The sequence below is a fragment of the Trachurus trachurus genome, assembly GCF_905171665.1.
Source record: "Trachurus trachurus genome assembly, chromosome: 20".
Taxonomy (NCBI): Eukaryota; Metazoa; Chordata; class Actinopteri; order Carangiformes; family Carangidae; genus Trachurus; species Trachurus trachurus.
In genome coordinates this window covers 24,988,482-25,002,596 of record NC_139911.1, presented here as the reverse complement: position 1 = coordinate 25,002,596, position 14,115 = coordinate 24,988,482, and the positions used below count along the sequence as shown (strand labels likewise).

The window sequence follows — 14,115 nt, the reverse complement described above, 5'->3', positions numbered from 1 at the left end:
GCGTTCAGGTTCACTGTACTGGGAAACTCCTCACAGACGGCTGTGCTAACGTTACCTCAGATTATATCTACATTATTTAGCAAAACCCTTGGTTACTTCCTTGTGTCCTTTCTTTTGACATTTGACCAAGTCTTCTACAACAGTTTCCTGCGCCTGTCACATCGGTGGACGTCGCTTTTAGTCTCTTTTTCAGCCCATTTCAGTCTAATCTGCTGCCTTCTGCTCGTGCTAACTTTAGCTCAGCGGCTAGCCACCATTCACTCATCGAAGAAAGGACCGACTCATCGTGACCAGAATCATGGATCGAACAGTTGTCGCGACAGAGACACCGAAGGTAAGAAGCTGTTTGCTGTGGCTGCCGCGTTGTGTTGTGTCGTGTTCATTTTGTTCATCTCCTCTAAACTCCAGGGAACTCGTCGTTATTCAATATGGCTATGACCAAACGAAGAGTGTTTCCATTTCTGTCACATATTGACTCCAGTCTGTCTCCATATACAGTAAGTTAGCCTAATGCTTTGGACAACCATAGAGGGAATAATAGTGCTGTACAACTACTGCAAACTGTATTTTTTCCCTGAGCTAAATTAAGTTAGCAGCTGACATGAGTTTCTGGGCCTTAACGTTATATTTTACAAGCAGGTTTCTAAAATCTATATGAACATATGTTTGATTGATATAGCCTATAAGATATCCCATCCATTGACTGTACGACTTATTCCTGCAAATGTTTTATTTCTAAATCATGTAACCCTAAATAGAGTGGGCGGGGCCTATACGTCAGGACTCTGGGGGAGGGACTCATCCTTGGCATGTCTGAACTTGTCCCGATAGTTTTTTTTGCTAATGAGTCAGTGATTTATTAATAGCAATATCATCACAGGTCATAGTTGATAGATTGATATTCTGACGACATGGAAAGAAAGAAGTAAAAAGTAACAATGGATGAATGGTTGAAGTAATGTTGAAGGTGATATTAACTAATAACTTCTCTTCAGTTTTGTTTCAGTCCCCGGCCCTAAAGATGATGTCATAGCCCCCCCCCCCCCCCCCCCAGCTGTACACCTGGGTGCATCCCTGGTTTTTACAGTGAATTATTTATTGTCAAGATCTTTCTTCACTTGTGAAAGTCTGGCACCAGGATCAGCTTTATTTGAATGAATGAATGAATGAATGTTTTATTTCGATCACAGCATCAAAATTTCTACAAAATAAATTCAAGGTAGTATCAAGTACTATATAGCTGGTGGAAAGGGGTAGTGGCTGAAGCAAAGCTTATAGCTGCCGCACCTTCGTTTCTCATTTCATTATAAAAACCATAAGCAGTCTGATCGGAATGGCGCATATGCATACACACATACATACATACACATATACCTACACAACCACCGACCATGCTATATCCACAAAACTTCACAACTCAAAAACAAAACAGGTCGAAATTTCCTAGGTTACATTACACATCCAATATCAATCCTTAACTACAAACATTCGCTAAAAAACAGTCAGAAACAAACAAGAAAACTTCATGTTTGTTGCAAAAGTAAGTAAATTATTTCCCTTTGTTGCTCTCAACATTTTCAATTTTGTACTTTTCAAAAATATTATTTTTAAACATTGTTTTTAAATGGGCAACATTTTTACTATCTTTAATATCTTCTGGTAAGCTATTCCAAAGTTTCACTCCACAGACAGATATGCACTTATTTTTCAACGTGGTACGAGCAAAAGGTTGCTTTAACTTCCCTCTCCCTCTTAGGTTGTACCCTCCCTCTCTTTCCACAAACATTTTTGGGATTTTTCCTGGAAGTAGATTGTGCTTTGCTTTATACAAAAATTGTGCAGTTTTGCAGTCCACTAGATCTCTAAATTTCAATGCTCTTGATTTTAAAAACAATACATTGGTATGTTCATGCACACATTTGCAGTTCCAAAGGATGATAATAGGGATGTCACGATTATAAATTTCACGATTATTATGCACTAATTAATTTCACAACACTAGGAATGTGTAAAATCAAATGTAGTCAAAATATAATTACATTACACAAAATATTTCAAGTATCTATTAATATATGACCAATTATTAATCCCCCAGGGGAAGTGTTTGAAATATTCAGGTCATCTATATCTACATTTTCATCTATACCAAATGTTTACGTTTATTTCAATCGCTTTTTGTTTTGTTTTGTTTTTTCTTTAAATACAAATGACATGCTAACATTTAAATTGCTACCAATTCAATGTTACATTAGTTAAATGGACCAGTATCTGTGCATTTACCTTTATTTTGGCGCACATCTGCCAATACGTAATCTTTTTTGGGAAGTGATGGTTTTTAGTAATCTTTACGGTTAATTAATTGTGGCCTTTAATACCACGATTAATTGTGAAAACAAGTAATGGTGACACCCCTAGATGATAATAATAATTCATCCCTCTCAGTGATCTCAGTGATCTCAGTGATGCAGCCAGGGTTTACATGCTGTCATTCCAACATCCCACCATTTAGACATACCACCACTCCGACATACCACTGTTCCAACATGCCAACGTCCCACCATTCAGACAAGGCTTTCAATATAAGGAAATGTGCGTTACTCAACAGGTGACTCCCTTCATTAAGACATGCTGATAGAGGAATACCCACATGGTTGTGTGTAATTACACAGCAGAGCACAGACAGGGACTAGTCTGCCTGTCTAGCCTCTACCTGCTCTTTTTACTAAACTTAACCAACTCTTTTATTCATTGCCTAAGCCCAACCAGTGCAAAATCTTTTGGGGAAAAAATACGCTATTAAAGGAATTGTCGGAAAGGCAGGATGTTTAAAAAAAGAAAAAAATACCGTCATTCCGACCATAGGAGGCAAGTCGGAATGATGGGACGTTTGATAGAAAATGAAGTGTTGCCATTTAGACAGTTAGAGGTCTATGTCGGACTGGTGGGATGTTGGAATGGCGGTTGCTCCCAGTAGCCAGGTACTCATGGTAGGTCTCACACTGTGTGTGTGTGTGTGTTGCAGAGCCCGTGGGGTTCGGTGGCCCTGCCAGCTCCGGCCTGCTCATTGGCTGATGTGATGAGTGAGCAACTGGCCAAACAGCTGGATGAGGAGAACAACACCATCCCTGCTGTCACCGAGTAAGTTCCCACCAGCTTTTAGTGTGTGTGTGTGTTGGTCACCACACCTAATCAAGTGATTGGTCAGTTACTGAACCACTGATTGGTACGTTCCTAAAGCATTTCTGCTGTGTAACATTTAATCACATCACTCTGCTATTTAACTGTCTTCAAGTCTAGTCAGTTGATGAAATGGTCATAAGTGCAGCTGCTCTGATGTGGTTTACGTAGTGAAGAGATCCTGCCTGAGACAAGAGGATACATGAGAAGCCTGAACAGAAAAAGTAGAAATACAGAAAAGGAATCATAAACTCTCTGAATGATTTTTAAAAAACGTTTACCAAACATTTGCATGTGCATCAATTTCTCTGTCCCACGTCTCTGAACGTGGACAACCTGTCCTGACTCTGTTCTGTCAGGCCTGGATCAGACCTGCTGTCGTCAGATGAGGCTGCTGAGACAACCAGTGACCTGATGCTGGCCCAGATGTTACAGATGCAGTTTGACCGTGAGTTTGATGATCAGCTCCGTCGTGAGGAGAAGAAGTTCAATGGAGACAGTAAAGGTAGGAACACAGTTCACTGCAAACACGCTTGTGATACACAGTTAGACATTAGTTTTGTGGGTTTGTTTACTCTTGTGTTGCTCTCGTCTTCATGCACAGAGAGTGTAGCAGAGTAAAACACCAGTTAATGAGTTAACCTTAGTGACAGTGTGTGTTTTAATGTTTTGTCTGCAGTGTCCATCTCCTTCGAGAACTACCGAATGGTCCATCCATATGAAGACAGCGACAGCTCGGAGGACGAGGTGGACTGGCAGGACACCAGACACGACCCCTACAGAGCAGGTGAGTGTTGACCTCTGTCCCTCTGCACATCAACCACTGTCACATCATGAGACATGTCCACACTGACCAGCAGCAACTCTGGCTGATCACACTGGTATAATGAGCATATACCACGGCTACTATTCTAAAGCCTTATCACAGCGTAGGCTATCACTCCGCGTCAGGCACGTATGACTGGTATGAATGGAAGTTGTTGTCATGTATCCATGACAACGGACTGTTGCAGTCCGTAGCAAAAGACAGCTGATGTTTTTACGATGTTAAAAAATGGACTTAAGTAGTTGAATTCACATGTTTAAGGTGAACTTTCACCTCCGGGGAGGGTTAACAATGGTAGAGGGGACTGAGCAGTGACTTTCACCTGAAAAAAAAGACGAGATGCAGAGCTACTTGGAGCTAACGTTTGGAGACGTGGGACTATTTTTTTCACAGTGAGGCTATTTTATTGGATAATATGTATTTCTGGTTGAATAAAACTACATGAAATTGATTGCGTATCCCTCTTTCATATTGCCTTTATTGGTAACCGTTTTTTTGTGTGACTTTTTGCCCCGCTTTGCGTCGGGCCGAACAACGCCCCTTAGCCGTGGTATAATGAGCATACCACGGCCTGTCGTGATATATTGCTTAAATATATATATATATGGAAGTGTGAAATCTGATCAACCAAACAGGCAGCAACATCTACTGTGTGTCATCTTAAAAAAACACATCTAAATCACTTCAATCACATGTTTTTCTTTATTTTCATCACTTTCTACACTGTAGATTCAAACTGAAGTTACATAGTAAACAAACAAGTGTTAAACAAAGCAGAATATGTTTTATATATTAGATTTTTGGAAGAAGCCACCTTTTGCACACTCTTGACCCTCTCCTGCGTCATGAGGTCGTCACCTGGAACACTTTTCCAACAGTGTTGAAGGATTTCCCAGAGGAGCTGAGCTCCCATTTCATCCCAACCATCTCAGTTGGGTTTAGATCAGGTGACAGAACAACACTTTGGTTTTAATTAAAGAGACCTCGAGGAGTTTGCTTTTGGTTATAACAGAGTCTCATATTAATGTGGATGAATCTACGTTACCCACTTGTTAATGGCTCCATTTTCAATAAATATATTGTTTTGTCTTTATTAGGGGTTGCACAGACTAGTCGACTAATCGACTAGTCGACTTTACTGCTCCACAATGACGTTTTCAGCTTGACGTCGACTAGTCGCTGATCATGTAACAGTAGGCTACAAGAGTAGCGGCTTGAAACAACAGCTGAGTGCGCTGAATGAAAAAAATACGAGCGCCGTCAAGCTGGATAGAACGAGCGCTACCAGACAGGAAGTCGGGCACAGAAAGGCGAGAGAATCCGGTCGATTTTCAAAATAAAATAAATGATGATTAAGTTTGCTTGTCCGCCTAGATATTTGTCAGTTGCGTCTGCACACAAGACACACATCCATACACACAGCGCTAGAGACAGACCTGTAGCCTACAGACGGGTGGATGTTTGACCGGCGTGGAGAGAGCAGGAGAAGCTGCTGCCTGACACCAGCCAAGTGCCTGTGAGGCGCTGCGCTGCCGCGGCCAGTGTGTCGGGCTGTCGGCAATTAAAAAAAAAAAAAAAAACTCCGCTCATATCGACAGCTTTACGTCGCGCACAACGACAACCAACAACAGCAATAACCAACCAGAAAAAAAATGTGAGTGAAACTGCGAGTGAGCAGGACTGTGATGGTGACGAGGCCTGTGTGTCGTTTTCCTCCCTAATTGTTTAACGGACAGTAGCTACAGTATTATCTTTTGCACTTGTATAGGAGTGCATGTTACAGAAAAACAAACTGATTTACAGCTTGTTGTTTATAAAGCTGCTGTTCTGTGGACTAATTTCTGTGCATGAGCGTCTGTCAGTGAAAAGCTACAGATTGTTGCCAAGTATTTCCCTCCTCCTGTAATTTATGATGGGAAAAATATGAATGACGTCATCAGCGACTAGTCGACGTCGACTCGACTTTCATAACATTAGAGTCGACTTTTAAAAATCTGAAGTCGTGCAACCCCTAGTCTTTATAGTTATTTTGATATTATTATTTAGTGGTCGACGAGCATTCCCTAGTTTTGGTTTCCTGGACGCTGCCCGGGGGGTCATGGGAATATTGCCACCGAATCGCTAGTTGGCATCGTTTATGGTCAGAACTACGACGGTATCTGATCGTCTTCACACCTTCGACTGTCATTCTTAATGAATGAAAACATTCTTGGCAAATGTTTTCGCTTTCGTCCGTCTTTCACCGGTCCAAGAATTTCACCGTAATGGGAAATGTCGTAGTCCCTTTAACCCTTTTTTGTTTACTTTACTTTAACTACTTTAACTCCATATGTGTTTCTTCATAGTTCTAATGTCTTCAGTAGGAATCTACAATGTAGAAAGAAATGAAAAGAAAGAAAGACCATTGAATGAGAAGGTGTGTTCAAACTTCTGACTGGTAGAGTAAACTGTCATAAAACCATGGAGTGATGAAAAACACAGAGGTCAGATATTTGCTACAGCCTGAGTCATATTGATGTGGTGTTTGTATAATGTGGACCACCAGATACAACTGTTGTTGTCAACGTCACCTCACAGCGATAATCTAGTGTGTGCCAACTAACTAAGAGTGAATCAAAATGTTCCATGTGTGTGTGATCCATCAGACAAGCCTCAGACCACGCCCAGGAAAGGCTTCACTGGGAAAGGCAAGAACATCACCACCAAACACGACGAGGTGACCTGTGGTCGCAAGAACACAGCCCGCATGGACAATGTAAGACAGCCTCACAATTCATACAGATGTTGCACCAATCAGCTGAGCAGCCAGGAACTTCTTCTCCTTCTATTTAATAAACATTTCACATCATGTTTCATGAAAATAAGAATTGTTAAACCAAATTAAGTATTTACACATTTTACAAGCCACAAGGACATTAGGAAAATGAGCACAGGCTCCAGTGTCGACTTGGCTGTCTTGCCATGATCCAGTCAAGCTTTATTAACTTAATGTTATCAGTTCTTTAGAGGAAATGAATTAGCTCCAGAAAGTCCACAAACAATCCTAGAATGAGGCGATGAAGAAGTTGTCATTGTCACCTTGTGGTTTTAAGAAGTCTTGGTTTGTGAACAGGTTCATGCTTCAGTAAGGAAACAGTGTGTGGTTAGTCAACATTACACAGCTGCTTAGAAGCATCACTTGATGTTCCTGCTCCTCTGTGGAACCTTCTCCAGCTGATTAACAACAGAGTGTTCAGTGTTTCTCTCAGGAGGGAAATGACCATGATCATTTAGCTCTAGTTTGTCTTTTTCACCTCCTCTCCTTCAGTTTGCCCCTGAGGTCCACGTCGGTGATGGTCTGGGGATGGATCTGAAGTTGTCCAACCAGGTGTTCAACGCTCTGAAGCAGCACTGCTACAGCGAGCAGAGACGCAGCGCCAGGCTGCATGAGAAGAAGGAGCACTCCACTGCCGTGCGTATCATCTTCACAGCCTCACAATGTTCAAACACACAGACAACTAGGGCTGTCCCCATTCATCCACTTAATCCATTACATCGGTGACATAAATACATCGACACGTACAACATACTGTCGAGTTGTTGTCGATTAATGTCGCAATTTACACAAAACCATTACCTGATGAGATTATAATGTTCTATTGTGACCTTGTCTGTGACTGGGCTTGTGCCGATCAGCAACGCAATCCTCTATCGGCGATTGAGAGGATGATCAACAATGTTGTCTTGCCGTTATAAAACACACACGCTGCTACAGCTGTCTGTGTGTCTTCTGCATAACTATGATAGTTATGTTTTGTTAAAGCTATTCTTACCTTTCTGGAACTTTTGCACATTTCTTTGTCTAAGTTAAAATGTTAATAATCTGATGATACATTAAAATGTAAGAGAAACCCAACAGGGTTAAAAACTCATCATTTTTTCATTCTCATATAATTCTGAGAAAAGTCTGACCAATAATATTATTCGGTCCGATTAATAAGATTTGACGAGCGACCGAACCTACTTAATATGTAATCACTTTGTGCACCCCTCTCCTCCTCTCCCCCCTCCCGACCAGGAAGAACGCTTAAAAAAAACCTAACTTTATTGACACCAGCAGTAGCAGGACACAGAGAGCAGAGGAGACTAGAGTCACAACACACACTAGAAAGAAGGGTTTTGGAAATAAATAGTTTTTTAAAAGACCAATAACTGCAGCCGCAGCTGGTCGCGGAGTTTCATGTCTGATATTGTAACGGTGATATTAGTGAGCAGCCCCGAGTGATACGTAAACACAGGAAGTCACATGTGTCTAAGCATCCAGTGCTAACGGCTAGGCTACTGTTAGCTCTGTGAGTTCTCAACGGTCCTTCTTCTCTAGAGGAGGGTCTGGCGACTGACTACAACGGTCCGCGGATTTATTTTGGCCCTGAACCAGCGCATCAAGTCAGGCTGGCGGCCGGACCAGTGCGACCTGATGCTCGTTGAGAACTGTAATCTGTAACAATGGCTTCCTCTGCTTCTCCAGCAGCAGTAACAACAGTTTGTTATAAAACTCGTCAGTCATCACTAGGGATGGGTATTGATAAGAATTTAGCGATTCCGATTCCATTATCGATATTGCTTATCGATTCGATTAATTATCAATTCTCATTGGGTGAGGGAATAAAAGAGAAATGGGTTTGTTTGCATTAATGCAGTGGTTCCCAACCTTTTTTGGCTCATGACCCCTTTTGACATCACAAATTTCTGGTGACCCTCATTCAAGATGAGCAAGCTCAGATATTTGTATATGCTGCATTTTATTTGATCTTGATTTATATTCAAGAAAGTGAATGTATAAAGAATATAGTTGTTTAAGATTGTGAAAAAATAATTAGTTTATTTATTTATTTATTTTTTAAATCAATTACTAGACATTTAAGGCGATCCCATTTGAATTCTAGGCGACCCCACATGGGGTCCCAACCCCAAGGTTGAAAACACTGCATTAATGGCTCTAACATTAAAAAAGTAGCCAGGACCGACCTGCCTGGACAGGTTAACACTATAGACCACTGTGGCTGTGGGCCAGCTGTGCTCACAGGAGGAATTTAACAATGTTTCCATTACATGGTTTTTATGCATCTGTATCTTCTCACGAGTTATTGTTTTCATGACGTTCGTTTTTATGCGGAGTGAGTGAGCGAGCGAGCGAAAGAGAGAGAGCGCGCAAGAGAAAAGACACAGGGCGTAGCTACCGTTTCACGTGGCTACGAGCAAAACCTGAAAGGAAGTGCAAATAAAGAGAGAAATAGAAGAATAGACATGTAGCCTGTTCAGGAGACGTTGTCCTGTCCTCACGACGTGAGGGAGGGAGGACCGGATGGTGGCTCACAGGTTTAGTGATGAGGAAACGTCACTGTCAGCTGCATCTGTCAGCTGCTGCTCCACGCAGACATGCCACTAACTTTATTTTGGGAGAACAAACGGTGACATGTGGATATAAACACTAAGCACCCTCATTTATAATGAAGATTGATTTTAACGTAACGTCACGTAACGTCATTAATCAATTAATGCGCGAGTTTCTGAACCAAACGGAATCGATAAGGGAATCGTTAAAGCAGACACGCACACGATTCCAAGAATTGATCCAAGTTGGAACCGGTTCCGAAGAGGAACCGGTTTTCGATTCCCATCCCTAGTCATCACTGAGTCTGTTTATACGATTTAAAACTCCGGTGTTGTGTTTGTTTGTGTTGTTCCTGTTTCACTCGCCTGTTCTGTTTACCGTTGCCAACGCATGCAGCGGGGAGGGAGGGGGGCACGTGTAGGTGCGGCAGGAGGGAGTGGTGGGTGGGGCTTGTGAGGGAGGTGGAGCGTGTGGCGTACCACAGTGTTCTTGTAAATTAACAATCATCAACCAAAAAATAATGGCTAGGTTAGTCGAAAAATTAGTCGTTTGACTAATCGAAAAAATAGTTGATGGATTAATTGGTAGAAAAAGAATGGTTTAGGACAGCCCTACAGATAACACACACACACACACACACACACACACACACACACACACACACACACACACACACACACACACACACACACACACACATCCTGTTTCTCCTTCCACCTCATACCTCCCTCCTGTCTCCTCAGGAACAAGCAGTGGACCCTCGCACTCGTCTGCTCATGTATAAGATGGTGAACGCCGGTGTGCTGGAGAACATCAATGGCTGCATCAGCACTGGGAAAGAGTCTGTTGTCTTCCATGCTGATGGAGGGAGGTGAGTGGACGGAGGGAGGAGGTGGTCTTCAGAAGACTGGTGATAAAAAAAAAAAAAAAAAACTGTCAGCCTCTGTAGCACTAGTGCTATGTGCTGAAAAAGTTAACTTACAGCCCTGAAACCTCTAAAAACTTGCAGATAAAGTTACTCGGCTCGTTATCGTGCAAACCCGAGTAAATCTGGACCCTAGTCTCATGCTAAAATTGACTGTAAATTCACCTTTAAAGTTCTTTTTTCCCGGGGGAGCATGCCCCTGGACCTCCCTAGGGGGTCGGTATCTTGTCACCTTTTTTACCCCTGATGAGTTTGCACCCCTGTAATTACTTTTTAAAAATAACATGCCCAGCAATGGTCAGGACAGAGGCTGTGTGGGATTGTTGTTGCTCTTAAAGTAAAAAAATAAAAATAAAAATAAAAACATGTTCATCAAGTCCCTGTTGAAAACGTTACTCCACTTTTATATTGAGCAACTGAGGTGAATTAAAGGCCATGCATAGAGAGACAGCCAGATGTGCAGTGTGATAGGACAGATGTTTCTACAGAAACTGACAGATCTGTTCTAGTTAGAGCAGTAACATCTCAGATCTCTGCTGCTTCCTGTAGCGGCTGCTGGCTGTGGAAATTGGGGGTCACAGCGTTTACACTCCTTAAGTTGAAGTCATTTTCTAGGGGGCGCTGTGGAGCTTTGTTCTTGCCCTGATGCCCAGTGCACTGGCCCTGAACAAAGCTGTGTTTGTGTTTCAGCCTGGAGGAGCAGCCGGTCCCAGACGAGGTGGTGCTGAAGGTGTTTAAAACTACACTCAACGAGTTCAAGAACAGAGACCGCTACATCAAAGACGACTATCGCTTCAAAGAACGATTCAGCAAACTGAACCCACGCAAAGTCATCAGGCTGTGGGCCGAGAAGGAGATGCACAACCTGGCCAGGTGTGTGACCTGCAGCATGGCTGTGTGGGTCGCTGCTGGAACCTAACATGTGGTGTCTGGGGGAAATCAAAATGTTTTCATATTTACCAATCATCATCTGTAGAAATGTGACATCACTGTTTGTGTCCAGGATGAGGAAAGCAGAAATCCCGTGTCCGGAGGTGGTGCTGTTAAAGAAACACATCCTGGTGATGTCGTTCATCGGAAAAGACCACATTCCTGCTCCCAAACTCAAAGACGCCAGGTTGGGTTCAGAGGACATGAAGAACGCCTACTACCAGGTCTTACATGTACGTACACTGACCACGAGCTCCACTTCACCTGTTTCATCTATGTATACAGTACGTAGTCTGAGGATGATGGCAGCTTGCTTTATTGTTTGATGAGCTAATTTAATTGATTAGTGCTTTATTATCCAAAACAAATTTATCAACTATTTAATACTGTTGTGTTTTTTCATATTAACTAATGTGGACGATTCACAACATCCATGGTTCAGTCTCTGTTTTTGGGTCATGGTTTTCATTTTGGTGTATATCACTGTTTTGTTCTGTTTAACACCTCAGAAATATCACACAATGGTCAACACACACATGCCCTGAACCATCCCATCACTACTGTTTGTTGACTTGTTGTGCTTGCTGTCCTCTGCAGATGATGCAGCAGTTGTATCAGGAGTGTAACCTGGTCCATGCTGATCTCAGTGAATACAACATGCTGTGGCATGAAGGGAAGGTGAGACTGTCTTCACTGCTCTTTGTCCCTGACCTTGTCTCCATACACCCCAGTCCATCAGGAGGCATTGTGGGATTGTTAATGTTAATTGAGTACACATGAGAAAATAAGAAATGTTAATACCCTTTTTAAATTGTATCATTAAAGTACTGGCTATTAAAATCTAAACAATAAGCGTCCTCACCTTCTGCTCCAGCCTGTCTGTCCTCAGCTCTAAGCATGTGTGTTTGCTGTAGGTGTGGCTGATAGATGTCAGTCAGTCGGTGGAGCCCACCCATCCTCATGGTCTGGAGTTCCTCTTCAGAGACTGCAGGAACGTTTCCACGGTAAAGCCTGCTTCTTCTCCAGAATGGAATGCAGCCCAGTTCTGTGGTTCCGGATTCAGTCTGAGAACATGAGTGTCAGAGTAGTTGTCACAGAGAGACACTGACATGTGATGTGTCATGTTGCCTGTAGAGTACAGAGAAACACATTTTGTCATTTCCCAGGGAATTTGAATGTCATCAAAAACTGGAGAAAGATATTTTATCAGCTCACATTAAACAAAAAATGATGGTATTTGAGTGATAGTTGGTTATAAATGACCCCTAATAGGAGTTATCTGGCATAATTATTATTCACTCAGGTTCTAACTGGCTCCTTGAGAAAGTGGCACACTAAGGAATAAGGGAATAGGTGTGTTTACCTAAACTCTGTTTAATTTATTCAGGCAGTGAAGTGTAACCAGGGTAACGGCTGACATACATGGAAATAAATTATTTTAATTAATTACTTTTCCAAACAGGAATTCATTCATTTCTGCAATCTGTGTGTGTGTGTGTACACTTTCCAGTTCTTTCAGAAGAGAGGAGTGAGCGAGGCGATGAGTGTGTATGACCTTTTCAATGCCGTCACCGGACTGGACATCTCTGTTGGTTCAGAGGAAGAGGCTGAATTCATCGCCGAGGTAACAAAGACGACTTCTTCAATAGGTTGATGTGTGTGTGTGTCGGTGTCTTGTGAAACCGTGTCAATCATTAACATGTAATTCATATAGATAACACTTTTCACTTTTACATTCTCATACAGTTTATTTTATTTATCAATGAGTCCAGTGTAACTTGATAATATGTTTTTTATATTTATATATTATATATACACATATGTTCATCTAGTGCTTGGTTAAGTGAGCTGTGTTCCTCTCTCTGGCAGATCGTGGCCCTGGAGAAGAGGAACGAGGACCATGTGCAGAGACGGGGGAAGAAAACCTTCCCAGTGTCCTCTGAGGACGGAGATCCTCCTTTAGAACCCGACGCTGATGACTAACAGTCGCCCGGCTCGCTCTCTCTTCATAGTCCCGCCGCGTTGAAAACGATGTTTGGTCGCGATGAACGGAGGAGGATCCTCCGACGACCACCCTGCCCACTCACCCTCACACCTGGCTGCTTCCTTTCCGTAGGCAGGACAGAGCGCCTCCTCCTGGCTGCAGGGGGAACGACACCACCCAGCTGGATGATGAAGTCAGAGCGTCCGGGCTGCTGAGAGGCTCCAGCAGGGTTTTTTGAAGCTGAGATTACATCTCACATCCTCTGCTACTATTGGCTCATACTGAGATACAGTATGTGCAGTAAAAATACAAAAACCTCATCCACCAACAGTTCCTGCTGGTGAGCTTAGTTCACACCGTTTATTTTCAATTCAAGTGGAGAAGCCGATGTCATCATGAATTACACTTAGTTTTGGGTTTGGTTTTGGTTTGGACATCAGGCTTTGAGTATTGGAGGGTAGGGCTCAGGGCAGTGGAGCGAGCACACAGAAGATAAGACAGCACATATCAAACATGAACTTGTTTGTAGCCTTTGGAGAAAATCACCTGTTTGCAGGATAAGAGGGGAAACTAATACAATGTGAGATTTTTTCTTTCCTTCTTGGTTGTATTAAGGGAAATAATCCTAAAAATACATCAAAATATAAACAGCACAAAAATTAGTCAAATACCATAAAAAAACCAAAATATGCTGCTTTTAAAAGCCTCCGAGAAGGACACTAATTGAGTGTCTTTATGTGTAGTGGGCAGCTCTGAACACTGTCACAGATATGTTTAAGTTCCACATAGACACAACCTCTGCCAAAACAATGCTGCTCCCATGCATCACATTGAAGAAAATAAAATGCAGTATATTATAAAATATTTGAATCTTGGAGTATTTGACCAGAGAGGTTTAA

General features: G+C 42.3%; 1 protein-coding gene across 1 annotated transcript; it reads left to right on the top strand.

Annotated features, from left to right (window-relative positions):
- The first annotated feature begins 4 nt into the window (after positions 1 to 4).
- riok3 (RIO kinase 3 (yeast)) lies at positions 5 to 14,104 on the top strand. The gene is made up of 13 exons (XM_083995664.1): positions 5 to 334; positions 3,023 to 3,138; positions 3,537 to 3,682; positions 3,857 to 3,964; positions 6,649 to 6,758; positions 7,311 to 7,454; positions 10,121 to 10,248; positions 10,993 to 11,175; positions 11,306 to 11,465; positions 11,830 to 11,910; positions 12,147 to 12,236; positions 12,743 to 12,856; positions 13,102 to 14,104. The coding sequence occupies exons 1-13, from the start codon at positions 299 to 301 to the stop codon at positions 13,213 to 13,215; spliced, it is 1,530 nt and encodes a 509-aa protein (XP_083851790.1). The 5' UTR covers positions 5 to 298; the 3' UTR covers positions 13,216 to 14,104.
- Positions 14,105 to 14,115: the final 11 nt, after the last annotated feature.